Source organism: Columba livia, chromosome 4 (genome assembly GCF_036013475.1).
Source record: "Columba livia isolate bColLiv1 breed racing homer chromosome 4, bColLiv1.pat.W.v2, whole genome shotgun sequence".
Taxonomy (NCBI): Eukaryota; Metazoa; Chordata; class Aves; order Columbiformes; family Columbidae; genus Columba; species Columba livia.
Genome location: NC_088605.1, coordinates 42402718 through 42417391, shown reverse-complemented (window position 1 = coordinate 42417391; position 14674 = coordinate 42402718). Strand labels below are relative to the sequence as shown.

The 14674-nt window shown below is 36.1% G+C and overlaps 1 protein-coding gene across 16 annotated transcripts in view; it reads right to left on the bottom strand.

The window, feature by feature from the left end:
• MARCHF1 (membrane associated ring-CH-type finger 1) overlaps positions 1–14674 on the bottom strand; it is a 240520-nt gene that overhangs the window by 15346 nt on the left and 210500 nt on the right. For all 16 annotated transcript variants that reach the window (XM_065061402.1, XM_065061408.1, XM_065061403.1 and 13 more), the window contains one exon: positions 8533–8713. In XM_065061402.1, coding sequence (XP_064917474.1) covers positions 8533–8713 — 181 coding nt within the window. The remainder of the gene's footprint in view (positions 1–8532; positions 8714–14674) is intronic.

Below are 14674 nucleotides of genomic sequence, written 5' to 3'. Positions count from 1 at the left end.
AAGAACATTTTGTGTATCTTTTGATCTCATTTTCTATCAGTCACTTTTATAGATCAAAGGTGCTCTTAACAATTCTTCCTCCCCTTCATCACCCACTAAATCAATAGCACAAGTGAACCTGAACACTTGTTCTTTTTTATATGGTCATTATTTTCTTCCTGAAGTTGTAAGAGCAATTGACCCACATTGTACAGAAGATGTAATGCTACTTCTGAACTTCTTTGAATAGTTACAAAGATGTGACTTGGTTTAAATGGCCTTGAATATAAAAACTCTGATATTTTAAAATACATTGTTGTTTAAACACGTCTAGACATATCTTATGTTTGCAACTATATATACATGCATATGTCTGAATTGCCATGTAATCAAGATTTAAAAAAGGAGTTGACATGCTTCATTATCTATAAATATGTCTTTAGCCTGAATACTGATTTCTCAATTAATAGCTACAGTTACCTTCTCTGCCTTTTCATTTTCCCACAAGAGAGACTCTTTTGATCCAATTAAATAAAAATTAAATAGAGGAAATTTGTGCTGAGGAAAGGCTACCATAATTAACACAAAACTGAAGCCTAGTACTCTGGCAAAGAGCTGAGGGAAGCTATTAATTCTGAAACACCTCCACCAAATGCCATACATTTAAATTTTGCCACATACATATTGGAGAAGATGAATAAAGATCTGAACAGCTCCTGGAGGAAAAGTTTCTTTTATTCCAAGTAATTGTAATAAAATGCTACAGAAATAAAATTAAATTAACACCAAAAATCATAAGGTATACTGAATAAACTGACAACTGTCCCATTCAACAGCAGTTTAGATCAAGTACTGTAATGACATGTTCAAGAGAACTTCGCTATGTTCAAGAGAAGCCATTTACTGCATGTGTTGCACTAACAAGCAAGAATCAGCCTGTGAACTAGAACTTGGTTCACACCATTCTCACATCAACAGGTCCCAAGCAAAATAAATTTGAGGCACATAACCACTATAAAATTGTATGTATTAGTTATGTAAGAGATTAATACATACACTAATCAGGTCACGAATAGCAGCCCACACCCATTAGAGCTGTTAAAATCCCTAGCTTCAAAATTTAACAGCAGAAATGGCATTTTTACAAAAATCCATGAATAACAATGACTGTTTTAGGTCAATGCTTGGTTTGATTATGCTCTTTAAATTTTATATTACTAGCCATTCATTTTGTGTCAGGGCACCATTTCATTTACAATTTCTGTAGTTGCAAAGCCAGTATCAAGAGATTCTCTTAATTATTTTCAATGCTTCAGCTCCTCTGCTATAACTATTGATGAGGCCAAGCTGTAAAATGGAACACTGAAAGGGCTGAAATAAAAAATAAAAAGGAGACCCTAAGTTCTAAAAAATACGTGAGAGGCTGATGAACTTCACGATGGGGTGTGATGCTCTAAGTAAAATGGAAGTGAAACCTTTTGATGCAAGTTGCATCTGTAAAACAGCTCAAAACAAACTGTTTCAGCCTCCAAAGGCACAGAAGGATGTATACCTCCCAGAGATAATGTTCATGGTTTTGTGCAATAGCGGATAACAACACTGATACCCGGGGCTGGACAGTCTCAGGAATTCCCTTTGCTTTTGTAAATGCTACCAAGGAGAAGAAGTACCCAATTTAGTTACTAGCAACTAATTAAAAGAGGAAACAGTTTTTATTTCATTTTCTGGTATGAGAATTTTTGTTTGCTTCTTAAAAGAATGCAAGGTAAAAGCAATGACAATAAAAACACCTTGTTCCACCTCCAGGAAGGATGCTGCATGTGGGGGTGTCCCAGCAAAGTATCACAGTAAGACAGCCTTTGCAAGCCTAAGAGTATATTATGATTGTTTCAAGGTATGAGGCATAAAATGTCAGAATCTCTCATCAGAAGTCCATGAGAACTGTAAGAGCTGTGTGAATAAAAGCTACACTGAATGGAAGAGAAAGAAATATGGAAATGGAAAGCTACCCCAAATTCTACCGCTGTGAGAAAACTAAGATCTATTATTCTTGTTATGGCACAAATGCAAACCAACAATACTCTGTAAAGTACAACACACTATCTGTATACAGATAAGTTAGTAGTACTGCTGTATTACTCTCTTTCAAAAACTAGGAAGACAAGTGTCTGAACAAAGTAGTCCCTTGCATCCTCAAAACACCACAATAGGATATAAATGCTATAGAATTATTTTTACTTTAAAAGCTTTAATAAACACATTCTCCCTTGAGCACAAAGTTATTCACCCTAATGACATGATAGCCAATAAGAAAGTAATAGCTTTGTGCCTTTGCGCATACTGGTGAAGTGTCTGACCCCACATATTACAAGCAATGATTTGAGGCTGGTGATGTTTTGAGACAGCTTACTGGAAGAACGAAAACGCCAGAGCAGGTTGCCTTGACAACACTGTGTAGCTGCATCAGAAATCAAAAGGAAATGTAGGATCTTGTTCTATGTTAAGGACTGCAAAGTATTCACCAAACTGGGTTAAAAGGGAACTAATCCCTGAGCAAGTCAATGTCACTTGATCTATGCAATATTTAGCTATCACTTCTTATCATAAGCCTTATTGAAAAATTGATGAAAAAGCCAGATGGTTCATACTTTGCAGCACAGGGCAATAAGACGTAAAGATAAAGCGATTTTTTAAAAAAGGTTTTTTTTTAATTATTTGTTTGTTTGTTGGGTTTTTAGTTTGTTTGGGGGTTTTTTGTGTGTTTTGTTTTGTTTTTGTGTTGTTGTTGTTGTTGTTGTTGTTGTTGTTGTTTGGGTTTTTTGGGGGTTTTATTTCCTGGGAGGCTCTGCAGGTCACTTTTGGTTCTGAGAGTCTACTCTGGTGGGAGAAGTGGTTTCTAATGGTGACCACTCTTGATTTCATAGCAAGATTTCACAAAGATGTCTCTGCAGGCTATACCACTTTTGGCAGCAATTGCCGTATTCTTAAATGAGGAATGTAAATACGAATTATCCAGCTAGCATTGAACCAAAAATAAATCAACACCCTAAACATATTTTGCTGTCACTGAATTTATTATGCATGCTACCAGTTTTTATCAAAAAAGGATTTAGCCACAAAGCATCCAGTTATGAATGAATTCCTCCAGGCACTCATATTTTTTAAGATTTACTCTTTTTATAGGACTGTGTTGAGCACAGAGAAGGGAGCTGGATTTGTCTCTATCACACATTAGCTAAGAACTCTAACAACTGTATTTAGAGTAGTGCAGTTGGTGACTGTTTTATAAAAAAAACTTTAACTCCAACAGGAGATGAAGAAACAGATGTGTCCCTGCTCCAGAGTGAAATGTTAAGTCTGGGAGAGAAACAGGGCTTAAACTTTCACTTTAGACTTTCTTTTGTCTATCATAGCTCTCAAAGAAGCATTCTGATTTTCTTCTGTTGTTTCCTTAGGTGATTTTTGTTTTTTTTAAGAGGCTGTGGAATCACTGATTTCTCTGCCTTAAAGTTGGGCACTACTCACAAGTTGTCTGTTGGCTCAAACCCTACATTTTAATTGGTTACACACCTCCTTCTGATCCAATAGTCATCTAGCAAACAGAGTATCTTTAACCTACTATAGTAAAACTAAATATTTGCTTTTGATCCAATAGTTAAATCAGCACCATACCAAACAGTTGAAATCTTCCCCAAACTGATGTAAGCAGTTAATCACTAATCCAGCCACAAAGGGGCACTGATACGTCTGCACTGGGTATTGCTCTGTATGGAAATCGCAGTTAGCCAGTTCCAGAAGTTCTCTCCAGGGCCTCAATACCCTGTGCTGTGCACTCGTGAACCACACATCTCCAGCTGGTACTTAAACCTGTGCATCCCGAATGGGAGTTAAAGCTGGCATGGACATTTTATCACTCTTATTACAATCTGGTTATCTATAAAATAAATGATACCAAGCAGAGAGAGAACATTCCTTCCTCCTCCTCTAATAACAGCAACTGGGTACACGAGAAGTTCCACAGAGTTCAAGGGTGTAAAACCCAAAGAGAGACACCTCGTATCATATTTAGAAGTGCTATTTATCAGTATATAAGAAAATACAGGATGCAAGAGGAGTAAACACTTAGAAAATATATGTATACATTCAAAATAAACAAGGAGATCAAGCTTCTTTTATTATCAGTATTTTAAGACTGGCTTTGCCTCTGGTTAATTTAACAGACACTTATCACTCTGTTCTAAAAGAACACTCCCAGACATCTAATTTTAAAAGGGTTGAATTCAGATACCCTTTCTATCAGAAAGAAAATCATCCTCAACTAGTACACAATGCTTCCCTAAACAAAATATTTACTTGCTCTTCCTTAATGACCAAGAGTAACTATGTGGTAACAATGTGTGACATTGCTTATGCCTCATATAAATAAGACATTATTTGTAAGTCATTTCAAAGATAAAACAAAATCAGGAGAGAAAACAGATATATCTGACACCACAGAATAAACTGTTAGGATAATGCATCAAAGTAAAACATCTCATCAGATACCAGGTGTCTTATATGGACAGCAAAATTTAAATATGAAAAGTATTTTGAAGAATAATGAGACACTGTGGAGAAATCTCCATTTGAAGATATTTCTGCATTTTAAGCACCTTTTGGAACTTCAATCCATTTCATACTCACAGTATTTTCATTCGGTTCCTGTTTCTGCTATGCTTCAAACACCAAATTCAGGAGATGTGAAATGCAGGTGCTACTTTACCAGGATTACATCATTTTTAAAGAAGTGATTTTCTCAGGATGAAGATATTACCTGAGAGAGCTCAATATGGAACTCACACAAGCTTCTTGTCACTTTCTAATTCCTTTCATGATAAATAAATTCACATGAGAATTTCTGCATTGTGGACTGCAAATGCTGAAAGGTAAAGCTACAAATGTAACTGTATTATTTATAATCATAGATAGACCTAACAGAGACCATGAGAAATAAAACAGACACATGAAGCAATGATTAGTATTTAATCTCTAAATTTATATTTAGCCAAGTAATTAGACCTGCTTAAATATATGAAACACTTGCAATGCCTGTTGATCAATGCTTAAAAGGATTACTTCAATGCAAAGACTCACTAAAATGATTAAACTAAGTTTTATTTTGATGTCTGGTGCTTTCATGGATCCCGTAATTAAATAACTGTTGCTTATTGGTACAAGCCTGTTGATTTAATAGACGTATCTTGATTTATGCTAACTCAGTATTCACATTGTCAATCATGGGTGCTAACAGCTGTACGACACAATATTCAAGCATGATTTTTCTGTGAAGCCCTAGACTTTGATAAAAAACTGTTAGGAAACATTGAGGGTGCATGAAAGGCTGAGGCATGAATAAAGATGGTAATTTAACAGTTGAATAAAATAGTTTGTTTTATATTTAAATTCTGCTTTTCTCATACTGCAAAACCAAAAGTATAGACACCTGTAATTAAGATATGTGGCCTGTAATTTTCTCCCTTCAGGAGACCAGCAGTTAGAATGTTACAAAGGTATTATGACAAAATTCATCACACTCAAGCAATGCACAGTCAGGAATCAAGCTTTAGAATCTCACATAATGAGTAAGGTAGAGATTTAAAAATCAAAACTGGCTGAGTAATTTGTAGAATGCCACTTCAAATACAGGTCTAGTGGCCATGGAAATGGCATCTTCTGGAGCTCGACAGAAACTTTCATTTTTGGTGAAACATTTTCTTCTTTTTTTTTATTTTTTTAATGAAATGAGTTTCTTATGAAACCGAATAGCTACTATTTTGTTGGAACTAAATCTGTGGTCTTTTGTTTAGGAAACGCTGAAATGAATTCAGAATTCATCAAAGTTTATTAGCAAAATAAATTTTTTTTTTTTGTTAATTTTGCTGTTCCTGTTCAGCATACGGTAAAGCTGACAAGAATTGCATTGTTTTCAGATATAACTGCTACTTCTCATAATGTGCTTGTCATTATGACTAGAGTATTCCAGAGATTTGGGAAATTTTAATTTACTGATGCCAGGCTGGAGACTGAAGGATCTCAGGGTGTAGTATACAGCCAGGCTGTAGCAAAATCTAAAGTTCCCATGACGGTCTGGAAACCCTGGAGTCTGTAGTGCTTTTCAGATCCTGCATCAAGCAGACAGGATTGTGTAGATCTTCAGCTTTAGGTGCTGCCTGTCCCACAGTGCCTTGGTCTCTGGTAACAAGTCTTGATGCCATCTGCTGAAAACCTCGACTCCTAGGGATTGCCCCACAGCTGAGGTTCTGGCCTCTCTAAAATCTTGCAAGAAAAATGACATTGTTTCATCTGAACTTTCCACTTTTGCAAAATATATAGGCTTTGACAAAATAGCACTTTCAGTGATTTTTACAAAAGAAGTTTTGGTGCAAAGTTATCAGTCAGCTGTACTTACCCAATAGGTCTTGTGATGATCACTCTTTCCTCCCTTACCTTGTCTTTGCTACAGCTGTCAAAATGTTTGGTTTACAAAACAGCTTCTCATAAACTGTTTAGAGTGTCATGCATTTGTGAATGATGGTGATGATAATGCGTACACTTACTAGGGATGATATATTTAGATTAATGTAACATATAAAAGGGTGTAATGGTTGAATGTCACAACTGCAAAAAAGGATAACTAATTTTCATTTTGAAACATTTGGAAACTTTGGCATTGGTTTGTGAAATGGGTGTAAATTATAAAAAAGGGATCTGTAGTTAGATGTTGGGTCCATACTATACAGACAAATACTTGTTGTACTGCATTTGAAGGGGAGAGTATTGCCAGCATTCACTGTTGGGCAGATAAATTATATCTGAGTACTGCTTTAAGCAGAAAAAAAGTACCCTGTCTGAAAGAAGAGGCTCATCTGTGCTATGTCAGAAATTAAAAAACTTGAGAACTAATGATAAGATAAATAAGGTGGTAACCATACAATTAAGAACAGGCAGATTTAGAAGAATTACATTACCACTGTATATCTGCCAGTATTCCATAATTTTTTTTTTTAATTACAAGAAAAAAATGGGGGGGCAGCAATGATGAGATACACATGTAGAAGTGCCTAATTCTGATACTGACAGCGATTCACGTATTTCATTTCTTTTTGCTTTGGATGCTACAAATTTTATTTAAAGTTTTTTAAAGACACTATTAGATAACACAATCAAGAAAAGGTTTTTGTTAAAAATACTGATATCTGTATATTCTCTTGGGGAATGCGGCTGTTGCCAATGTATTTGTTAGATGACAGGTTAAAGCAAGGTGTGTTGAGAATAGAAACACACAGAAAAAAAACCCAAAAGATATGCTACAGGCAGGGGATTTTATACAATTATCTCCTTCCTGTCACATTAGCTAAAATTTATCTGGAATTACTAAAAACTAAGTCAATATAATTAAGTTTTTAGGCATCAGTTTTTTATTTACTTCTGTTTCAATTTCCGATCTACTTGGCAAGGTCTACCTGGCACTTGAGAACTGTCTTATCACAAGCTTTGCTTGTCAAATCAATCCCAATTCTCTCTTTAAAAGTGTTTTATCATCAAGGACTTACTAGATAATTTATCTGATGGGAAATGAGAAGGAATTTCATTTGCTCTTCTTTCTCTGAATCACTGCTACCTCTGCAAGGCTGACAAAAACAAAAGGTCTTTTGCCATAAAAACACTACTACATATGCATACACCACTTACAAGCTAATAGTTTCTACATGTTTTTCAAGGTCTCTCATACTGAAATTTAGTTTAAAGCAAAGCTTGCCCTGTTCTAGATTGTCTCAAACTTGAAGGGTACAACAAAACCCAAAAATGATGAGAGAAATTTAGAGAAAAATTAGAAGATAAATTACTCGTTCCAAAGAAAGCAAAGCCCACACATGTTTAACAAACTTTTCACCTTCCCTATACTGACAACCCATGTACTATTAAATTGATTTATCCTGGAAAACATGAGCCCAGATAACATGCATTTGACTTTCAGGACGCAAGGTCGCCCTCTAGTTTAGATTCCATTAACTAATCTTAATGTATGACTGATTAATTTGCCCACAAGTGTAACAGTTAGAACAGATGTAGCTAAATTGATTGAATGTTTTTTCATAATTGCTGTCTCCACATTGGTGTAAGCATTGTTCTCAAATAGAAGTTATGGGCTCAATGTAAAAATTACTGGGTGATCCGGCCTGTGTTATTCAGGACCAAAACATGACGAATAAGCTTCCTTTGTGGCTTAAAAATAAGCAGGTCAATAACAAAAAGCTGAAGATAAAACTTCTAAATACACAAACCTATTATTTGTGCATTTAGATTGCATGTGTGGTGAGTCTTTAGTCAAAATCCCCTGCTGCTGCCAATTAACTAACTTACACATAGCAATAAAATCACTGGGACTGATTTAACAACAGCAAATGGAAAGCCATTTTGGACAGGCAGATGTTTCTTTAATTGTACCAGTATTTTTCACAGCCATTCTGGCCATTTGGCACTTGAGGATAATGAGATACAAAAGCACCATACCTTCCGAAGAGGTTTGAGCTTGGTCTCCATTATAAAGTCGTACTTGCAGAGTTCACAGCAGCGTGTGTCTGAGCTCTTAATCCACTGGTGCAGGCAGGCCTGATGGACAAAGCGCAGGGTCCCTGTGCAGCGACACGGCGTGATGAGGGGACTTTCATCATCTCCCTCACAGTGACAGATCCTGACAGGAAGGACAGCAAAAGCTAGTGATGGAACTTGACAACCAGCGATGCAAAGGCACCAGTTTATCTACACTGCTTTTTCATTTTCAGACTTGACATTCATAAGACGCAAGTTACATGACCTTTCGGATTGAGGCCCAGGAACATATTCCTTGTTCCCTTCTGCCACTTAGTAATTTCTCTTCACTTAGTTATATCTCTTTGAATTTGCTATGTGGTCAGAAGGTGAATCAATAGAAATAAGACTGTTTCTCCCTTTTATGTACAGCAAAACCTTTAAGACAAATACCAGGGCTCGCTCTTAGAGCTGAATAGTTCTTGGTCTGTAAGTATGGCCAATAAGATAAACAAACTTAGCAGAATCTACCCCTAAACTGGAAACATCCAGTATGAAAAGTACAAAAAGTTCCTATGATACCTTTTTGCAGTTACATGGTTAAAAGAATAAGAGAACATTTTTGAGTACTCTGGAGTAGTGGGTATGTCACAGTGCACACAAGCGTGCACACACTTTTTAGGAGGCAGGTGTTAAAAAGTAATGGTCTTTCCTCTTTTTCATTCTTCACTGTCCCTTTGAAGAAGATAGCTGCGTTATCTGGGAAAACAAAAACTACAGCTGTAAGCAGACCCTAAGGCAGAGGCTGGTACCAGAACTGTTGTTACCTTGTAATGGGATACAGAGCTTTTCATGTTGTGGTTTTGCATGAAATGATCAGTGTCCTAACATCACAACCTGATGGTGCTCACCTGTGACACAAGTCCAAATGTCTGGATGATCTTCCCCTCTTCCAGACTCCTGGAAAACTTTCACCCATTGAAACCAACACTAGCTTTAGTGGCAAGCATCTTTGTGAGGGCAGAGGGAGCTCTTTGGTGAGCAGAAGACTTAACTGAACACCTGAAGTGATGGATGCTCACCTCACTGAAGAGTAACTCACTCCCATTCCCACCTCAGAGAACCACTATAAAGTGTCCAAGCCCTAATGAATGTCCCAAGAATCAAACTGGTGTGTAAGGAAAAAAAAAAAAAAAGAAAAAGCTGAAGCTTGGGAAATATTATTTTGAAATAGAGATGTAGCAACAACAGCACAGATCCTGGTGTCACACAAAGGAAACTTAGAGTTTACAAACTTAGTACTTGGGAAAGTCACCCTCAGATGGATGTGTTCAGAGGAGTCTGAACATGTCTGAGGAATAACTTGCCCCTTTCTGCAGAAAGCTGTGGCGACACCACTCCTGGGGTAGCAAAGGGGCTGGGGAGTGCCTTGCAATGAGGTTGTCTTCCTACTAGTCAGGGGAGGGAAGAAGGTGACCACCTTCACAGCACAGGAGCACCTGGCAGACATCAGGAAACAGCCTGGCAAAGACACCCTGTGACAGACTGGCTACAGCCCAGCACCAAGGCTGCTAAATCCACAAGCAAGGGCAGGAGGAAATATCAACACCTAAGTAAAAAATCTATGGAACAAAACCAGCTGCTTCACTATTCTTCTGTGGTGTAGCCTTGAGCCAATGAAAAGAAAATGAATCTACGATAATGGGAAAGCAGAACAAAGCTACTTTGATGGATATTTAGAGAGAGAAAAAAAAAAAGCTTCTATGGAAACCCGGTACACAAAAGCCAGATTTCAGTGTCTGTAGTGGTGCCCACACAGTATCTTGTACCCTGTGGGAATGGAGGGGAGAAGAAAATACCCACAATGTCCATCTTGCACACATTTGTTTTTTGAGACATATTTTACAAGAACTCTATTTACAGTCTTTTTTTTTTTAGTAACCCAGCCAAGCTAGGTGTATCAGTGGCTTAGTTCTTAAATGGAAACTGGCTGTATGCTGACTTCTTATTCAGCTTGTAGCTTAAGAAGAACTAAATTTTCAAAACACCGAATAGGTATTTTGCTAACAAATGCAGTCCCAGCTGAGAGTTACATAAAAACCATCATTTTATTTTAAAATTAAAGCTATTACCCAAAGGAAAAGTAGCGTTCTTGTTCATTTAAATTCAAGCTATACACAATTTATTTTACAGGCTTAACATTTAAACTATTTAGAAATTAGACAGCTAAGCTAGGTACCCAAGAGCCTTTTTTCTACTACTGCCATAATTGTTTAAAATTATTTTAAGAGCTAAAATACAAGACTAAAACTCCACTGGGATCTTCAAATAAAGTGACATTGCAAATTTGAAATGAATAGAAACATTCTTCAGTAGAAACACTTCTACAGAAAACCTCTATATGAATTATACATTCTATTTATTCTTTCATTGTACTGAAGTTACAAGCTAAATGCATAAATAACAGGGTGACATTAAGAACCTTTATTATACAGAAGCTCCAACTGAATAATCTAATGGCCTCTTCTAGCTTTCTAATAATGAAATATGTAATGAGAATAAAAATTAACTTCAAATGGAATTAAAGTCCAGAGAAAACAACCAAAGGCATGTTTTCCATTAGCTTGAATGTTCTTTGGTGCATTTTAGCTCTTTGTTATTTGTTTAGCCAGAAGAAATTACCTTAAAATAAATTTGTGCTACCTAAACTCACGATCACAGTCTTTAAAGATATGTGGGTGCCTGACAGCCATTGAAATAGACTGTTAGCTAACACCTTAAGTATCTTTTAAAGACTTGGGCCAAATAACTTACAATATCTTGCTTAGCCATGAGTAGTGAATCAGAATTCTGTACATCTGTGCCCTTTGCTGTATTTATCTATCATGTAGATCATCATTATCACAAATTATGGAAAAAAAAGCTGTAGACATTGGTTTTGAAAAATATGTTGTTCAAATGGAACTGAGATAGAAAGCACAGACTTACCTAAGTGGTATCTAAACCAAGTTGGAGGCATAGAACTTACATTCTAGTTTCCTATTTTTACATGATCATAACTGCTTAAAATTTTCACCCATCAGAATGATTTTTTACAGGACTGATCTTATCCCAAGATTAAAATTTGCTTACATACTTTAGAAATGAGTTAAATTAAAAAAAAAATAAAAACAACCAAACCCCACTCTCCACTATAAAGCAAAACAAAACCAATTGTAAAATCTATACTGATCTGTATATAAAGTGTAGTGCAAAATGTAGTGCAGCGCTGATCACAGTTAATAGTTGCAGTTTCAGCTGTTCAGACACACCTACAGAATTTACATACTCAGCTTTTCTCAGCCTTCTAGTCCTTTAAGGCAGATAAATGGCCTTCATTATAGAGCAATACTTTTGACTATTCCAAAACAGAGGGGAGGAAAGTCAGCTATTTGACCAAATCCTTTCGGTTAGAAACTCTTTATAGTCATAAATTGAGCCTGTATTTTTTTTTTTAATTTAATTTAATTTTATTTTTTTTTTAGGTTTGACAGCTTAATTCTTTAAGATACCAGCCTGTGAACAGGACCTTGCTTGTCTAGGGAAAAGATGAGTACCAGGCTCCAAAGGAGCTTTTGCTCTACAAATTGTGTGTACACCAGACAATGCAGCATATACAAGCTATTAGATGATCTTCTGATTCAGATATGCACATTTTTTGTGTATGTGTGCAGAATATACAGACATATCCCTACACATTGAGATCATAGAATATTTTTTTAAAGAAATCTCATTATGCATCTTTATGAAATAATATTATAACAGTGCAGTCATTCTTATGCTTAAATTTTTGCTTTATATGGCAGTATTTTAATTACCCAGCCCATATTTCTCTAGCATAGAAGTGTTTCTACAACCTTCAACACACATATGTACCAAACAGAGAAATTAATGCCAGCACTGTTCATATATCAGACAAAAATCTATAAAAATTATTTGAAGGATGTTATTAAATAGCAGGTTCACTTATAAAGCAATAAATTAGAAAAAAAATATATATAACACTTTTCAGGAAAAAAAAATGCTAAACTGAAAACAAAATTTGTGGTTTTGAAAGATTTTGCATAATTCCTATTAAAACTGTTGCAGATTTCTTGTATGTTCCCTACATAAGACCCAATTCTTAAACAGAAACAGAATACTTCAGTTTAGAAAATGTTTAGAGAAAGATTTATGTAAAATGGAAAGTTAGAGAAGTTTACTGAGAATATTTTAGAATGATCTTTCAGTATTTCTTTTTGTTCAAAATATTAATTGCATTCAAGGCACATTCAAATGATGCTGAGAACCTAATAATAATGCAATGCTTCACTGAGCAATTGTATGTGACATATTAAACTCTGTACCATAATGACTATGACATATTAAACACTGTACCATAATGCCTATGCAAAATGAGTACGCAAAGTTGCTAGTAGTTTCAGGTATACCATGTACTTCACTGAAGGGCATATTGACACCATATTCATATAAATGAGAGCTGTTATTGGATTAAAATTAAAAGATGCTGCTAAACTAAGCACTCAGAAGAGAGGCAACTTCAGAATTTGGTTTTGTTGCAGCATCCTTAATTCCATTACTATGAACTGTTTTCCCTCATTTCCCCTGGTCCTGTTCATTGCAAAAATAAGAAGACAGGAAGGGAAGTATGAAACAAGATGGCTACAATATGTAGACATTCATACGCTAATTGGATTTAGGCTGATTTTCAGAAAAATGGCAAGAGCTATCCTGCATGACTGTACTTCACTTCTCATCAAATGAAGTTTACTTGTTTGCCTTTTCTTTTTTTTTTTTTTTTAGCAATTAGACAAATATTTCTTACATGATCTCAGTTCAAAAGGTCAACTAAAATTGGCATGGAGCAAGGAGTTCACATGGAAAATTTTCAGGTTTTCTCAACAGCAAACAAAATGACCATCTAGATGATTAGTGACCATCTGAGCTGCTTACTGCAAGAGATACAGGTAGATTCCAACAGGTTTGTAGCATTTCCTTCACAGGAAAGGTAACAATTTTACTCTCATTAAAGAGGATAGCTGCTAATCTTAACTATCATTGGAAAGACAGCAGTAATCCTAACCTGTCTTTCACTAACTCACTTTAGTTTTCTGTAATTAAGAAAACAGGCTGATTTCTATGCCACTGCAGTGAAGTATAAAATGCACTTATTCTGCAGGATGCTTGTGTGCATTGTGAAACTTAGTGCTCTGCCCTTACCCAGTTGGCAAGTGCTCCTCTGTGATGGTATCTGAACTGCTGATTTCCTTAAGTGCCTACTGCTAAAGGAAGGTCATCAAGGATAAGAATGAATTAGCATGTTCCTGCTTGTGCTTCAAGCTACACAGGTGCCTTGTCAATAGGAACTGCACAGGTGGAAAAGAGTTTGCAGAAATTCTGCACCACTGGAATATTTTCAGTGGATCTCTTATTTGAGACTGGCACAGTATCTCAGTACATAATAACATTTTAAGCATCTTTGGTCATTCCATATAGACGAAGGGTTTTGTTACAGGCAGGCAGTGCAGACAGCTTTTATAGTCTTCCTTAAAAATAAAACAGTTAAAATTTTACTCTCATTAACAAATATAAAACCTAGGGGAATGCCTCTGAGGTTTTCAAAAATAGGAGTGTATGTGGGGGCATAGGCATACTCATGATGATGTATGATAATGTTTAAGGGCTATAAATGACGTAAGTACATAAAACCCGTATTGTTGTCTAATAGTCCTGGGTGCTACGTCTATGCTAACTAGTATTGCAGTGAAAGTGTACCAAATCTGTTGAAAAAAACAGCTAGTGCTAAAAAGCTGACATAATAGAATCACAGAATACCAGGTTGGAAAGGATCACAAGGATCATCTGGTCCAGCCTTTCTCGGAAAAGGCACAGTCTAGACAAGATGGCCCAGCACCAGGGACATAGTGCTGGTTGCTTTGATGCGATATTGGCTTGAGGTTGGACCAGGCATACACCTTTCAATTGACTTTCAGTCAAAGAGAATATAGTTAGAGAACCCTGAGAGTGATTCTCAGTGTGGTCTGGATAGTGGCAAAAATAAAGGTGATCAGATGTGCTTCAAATA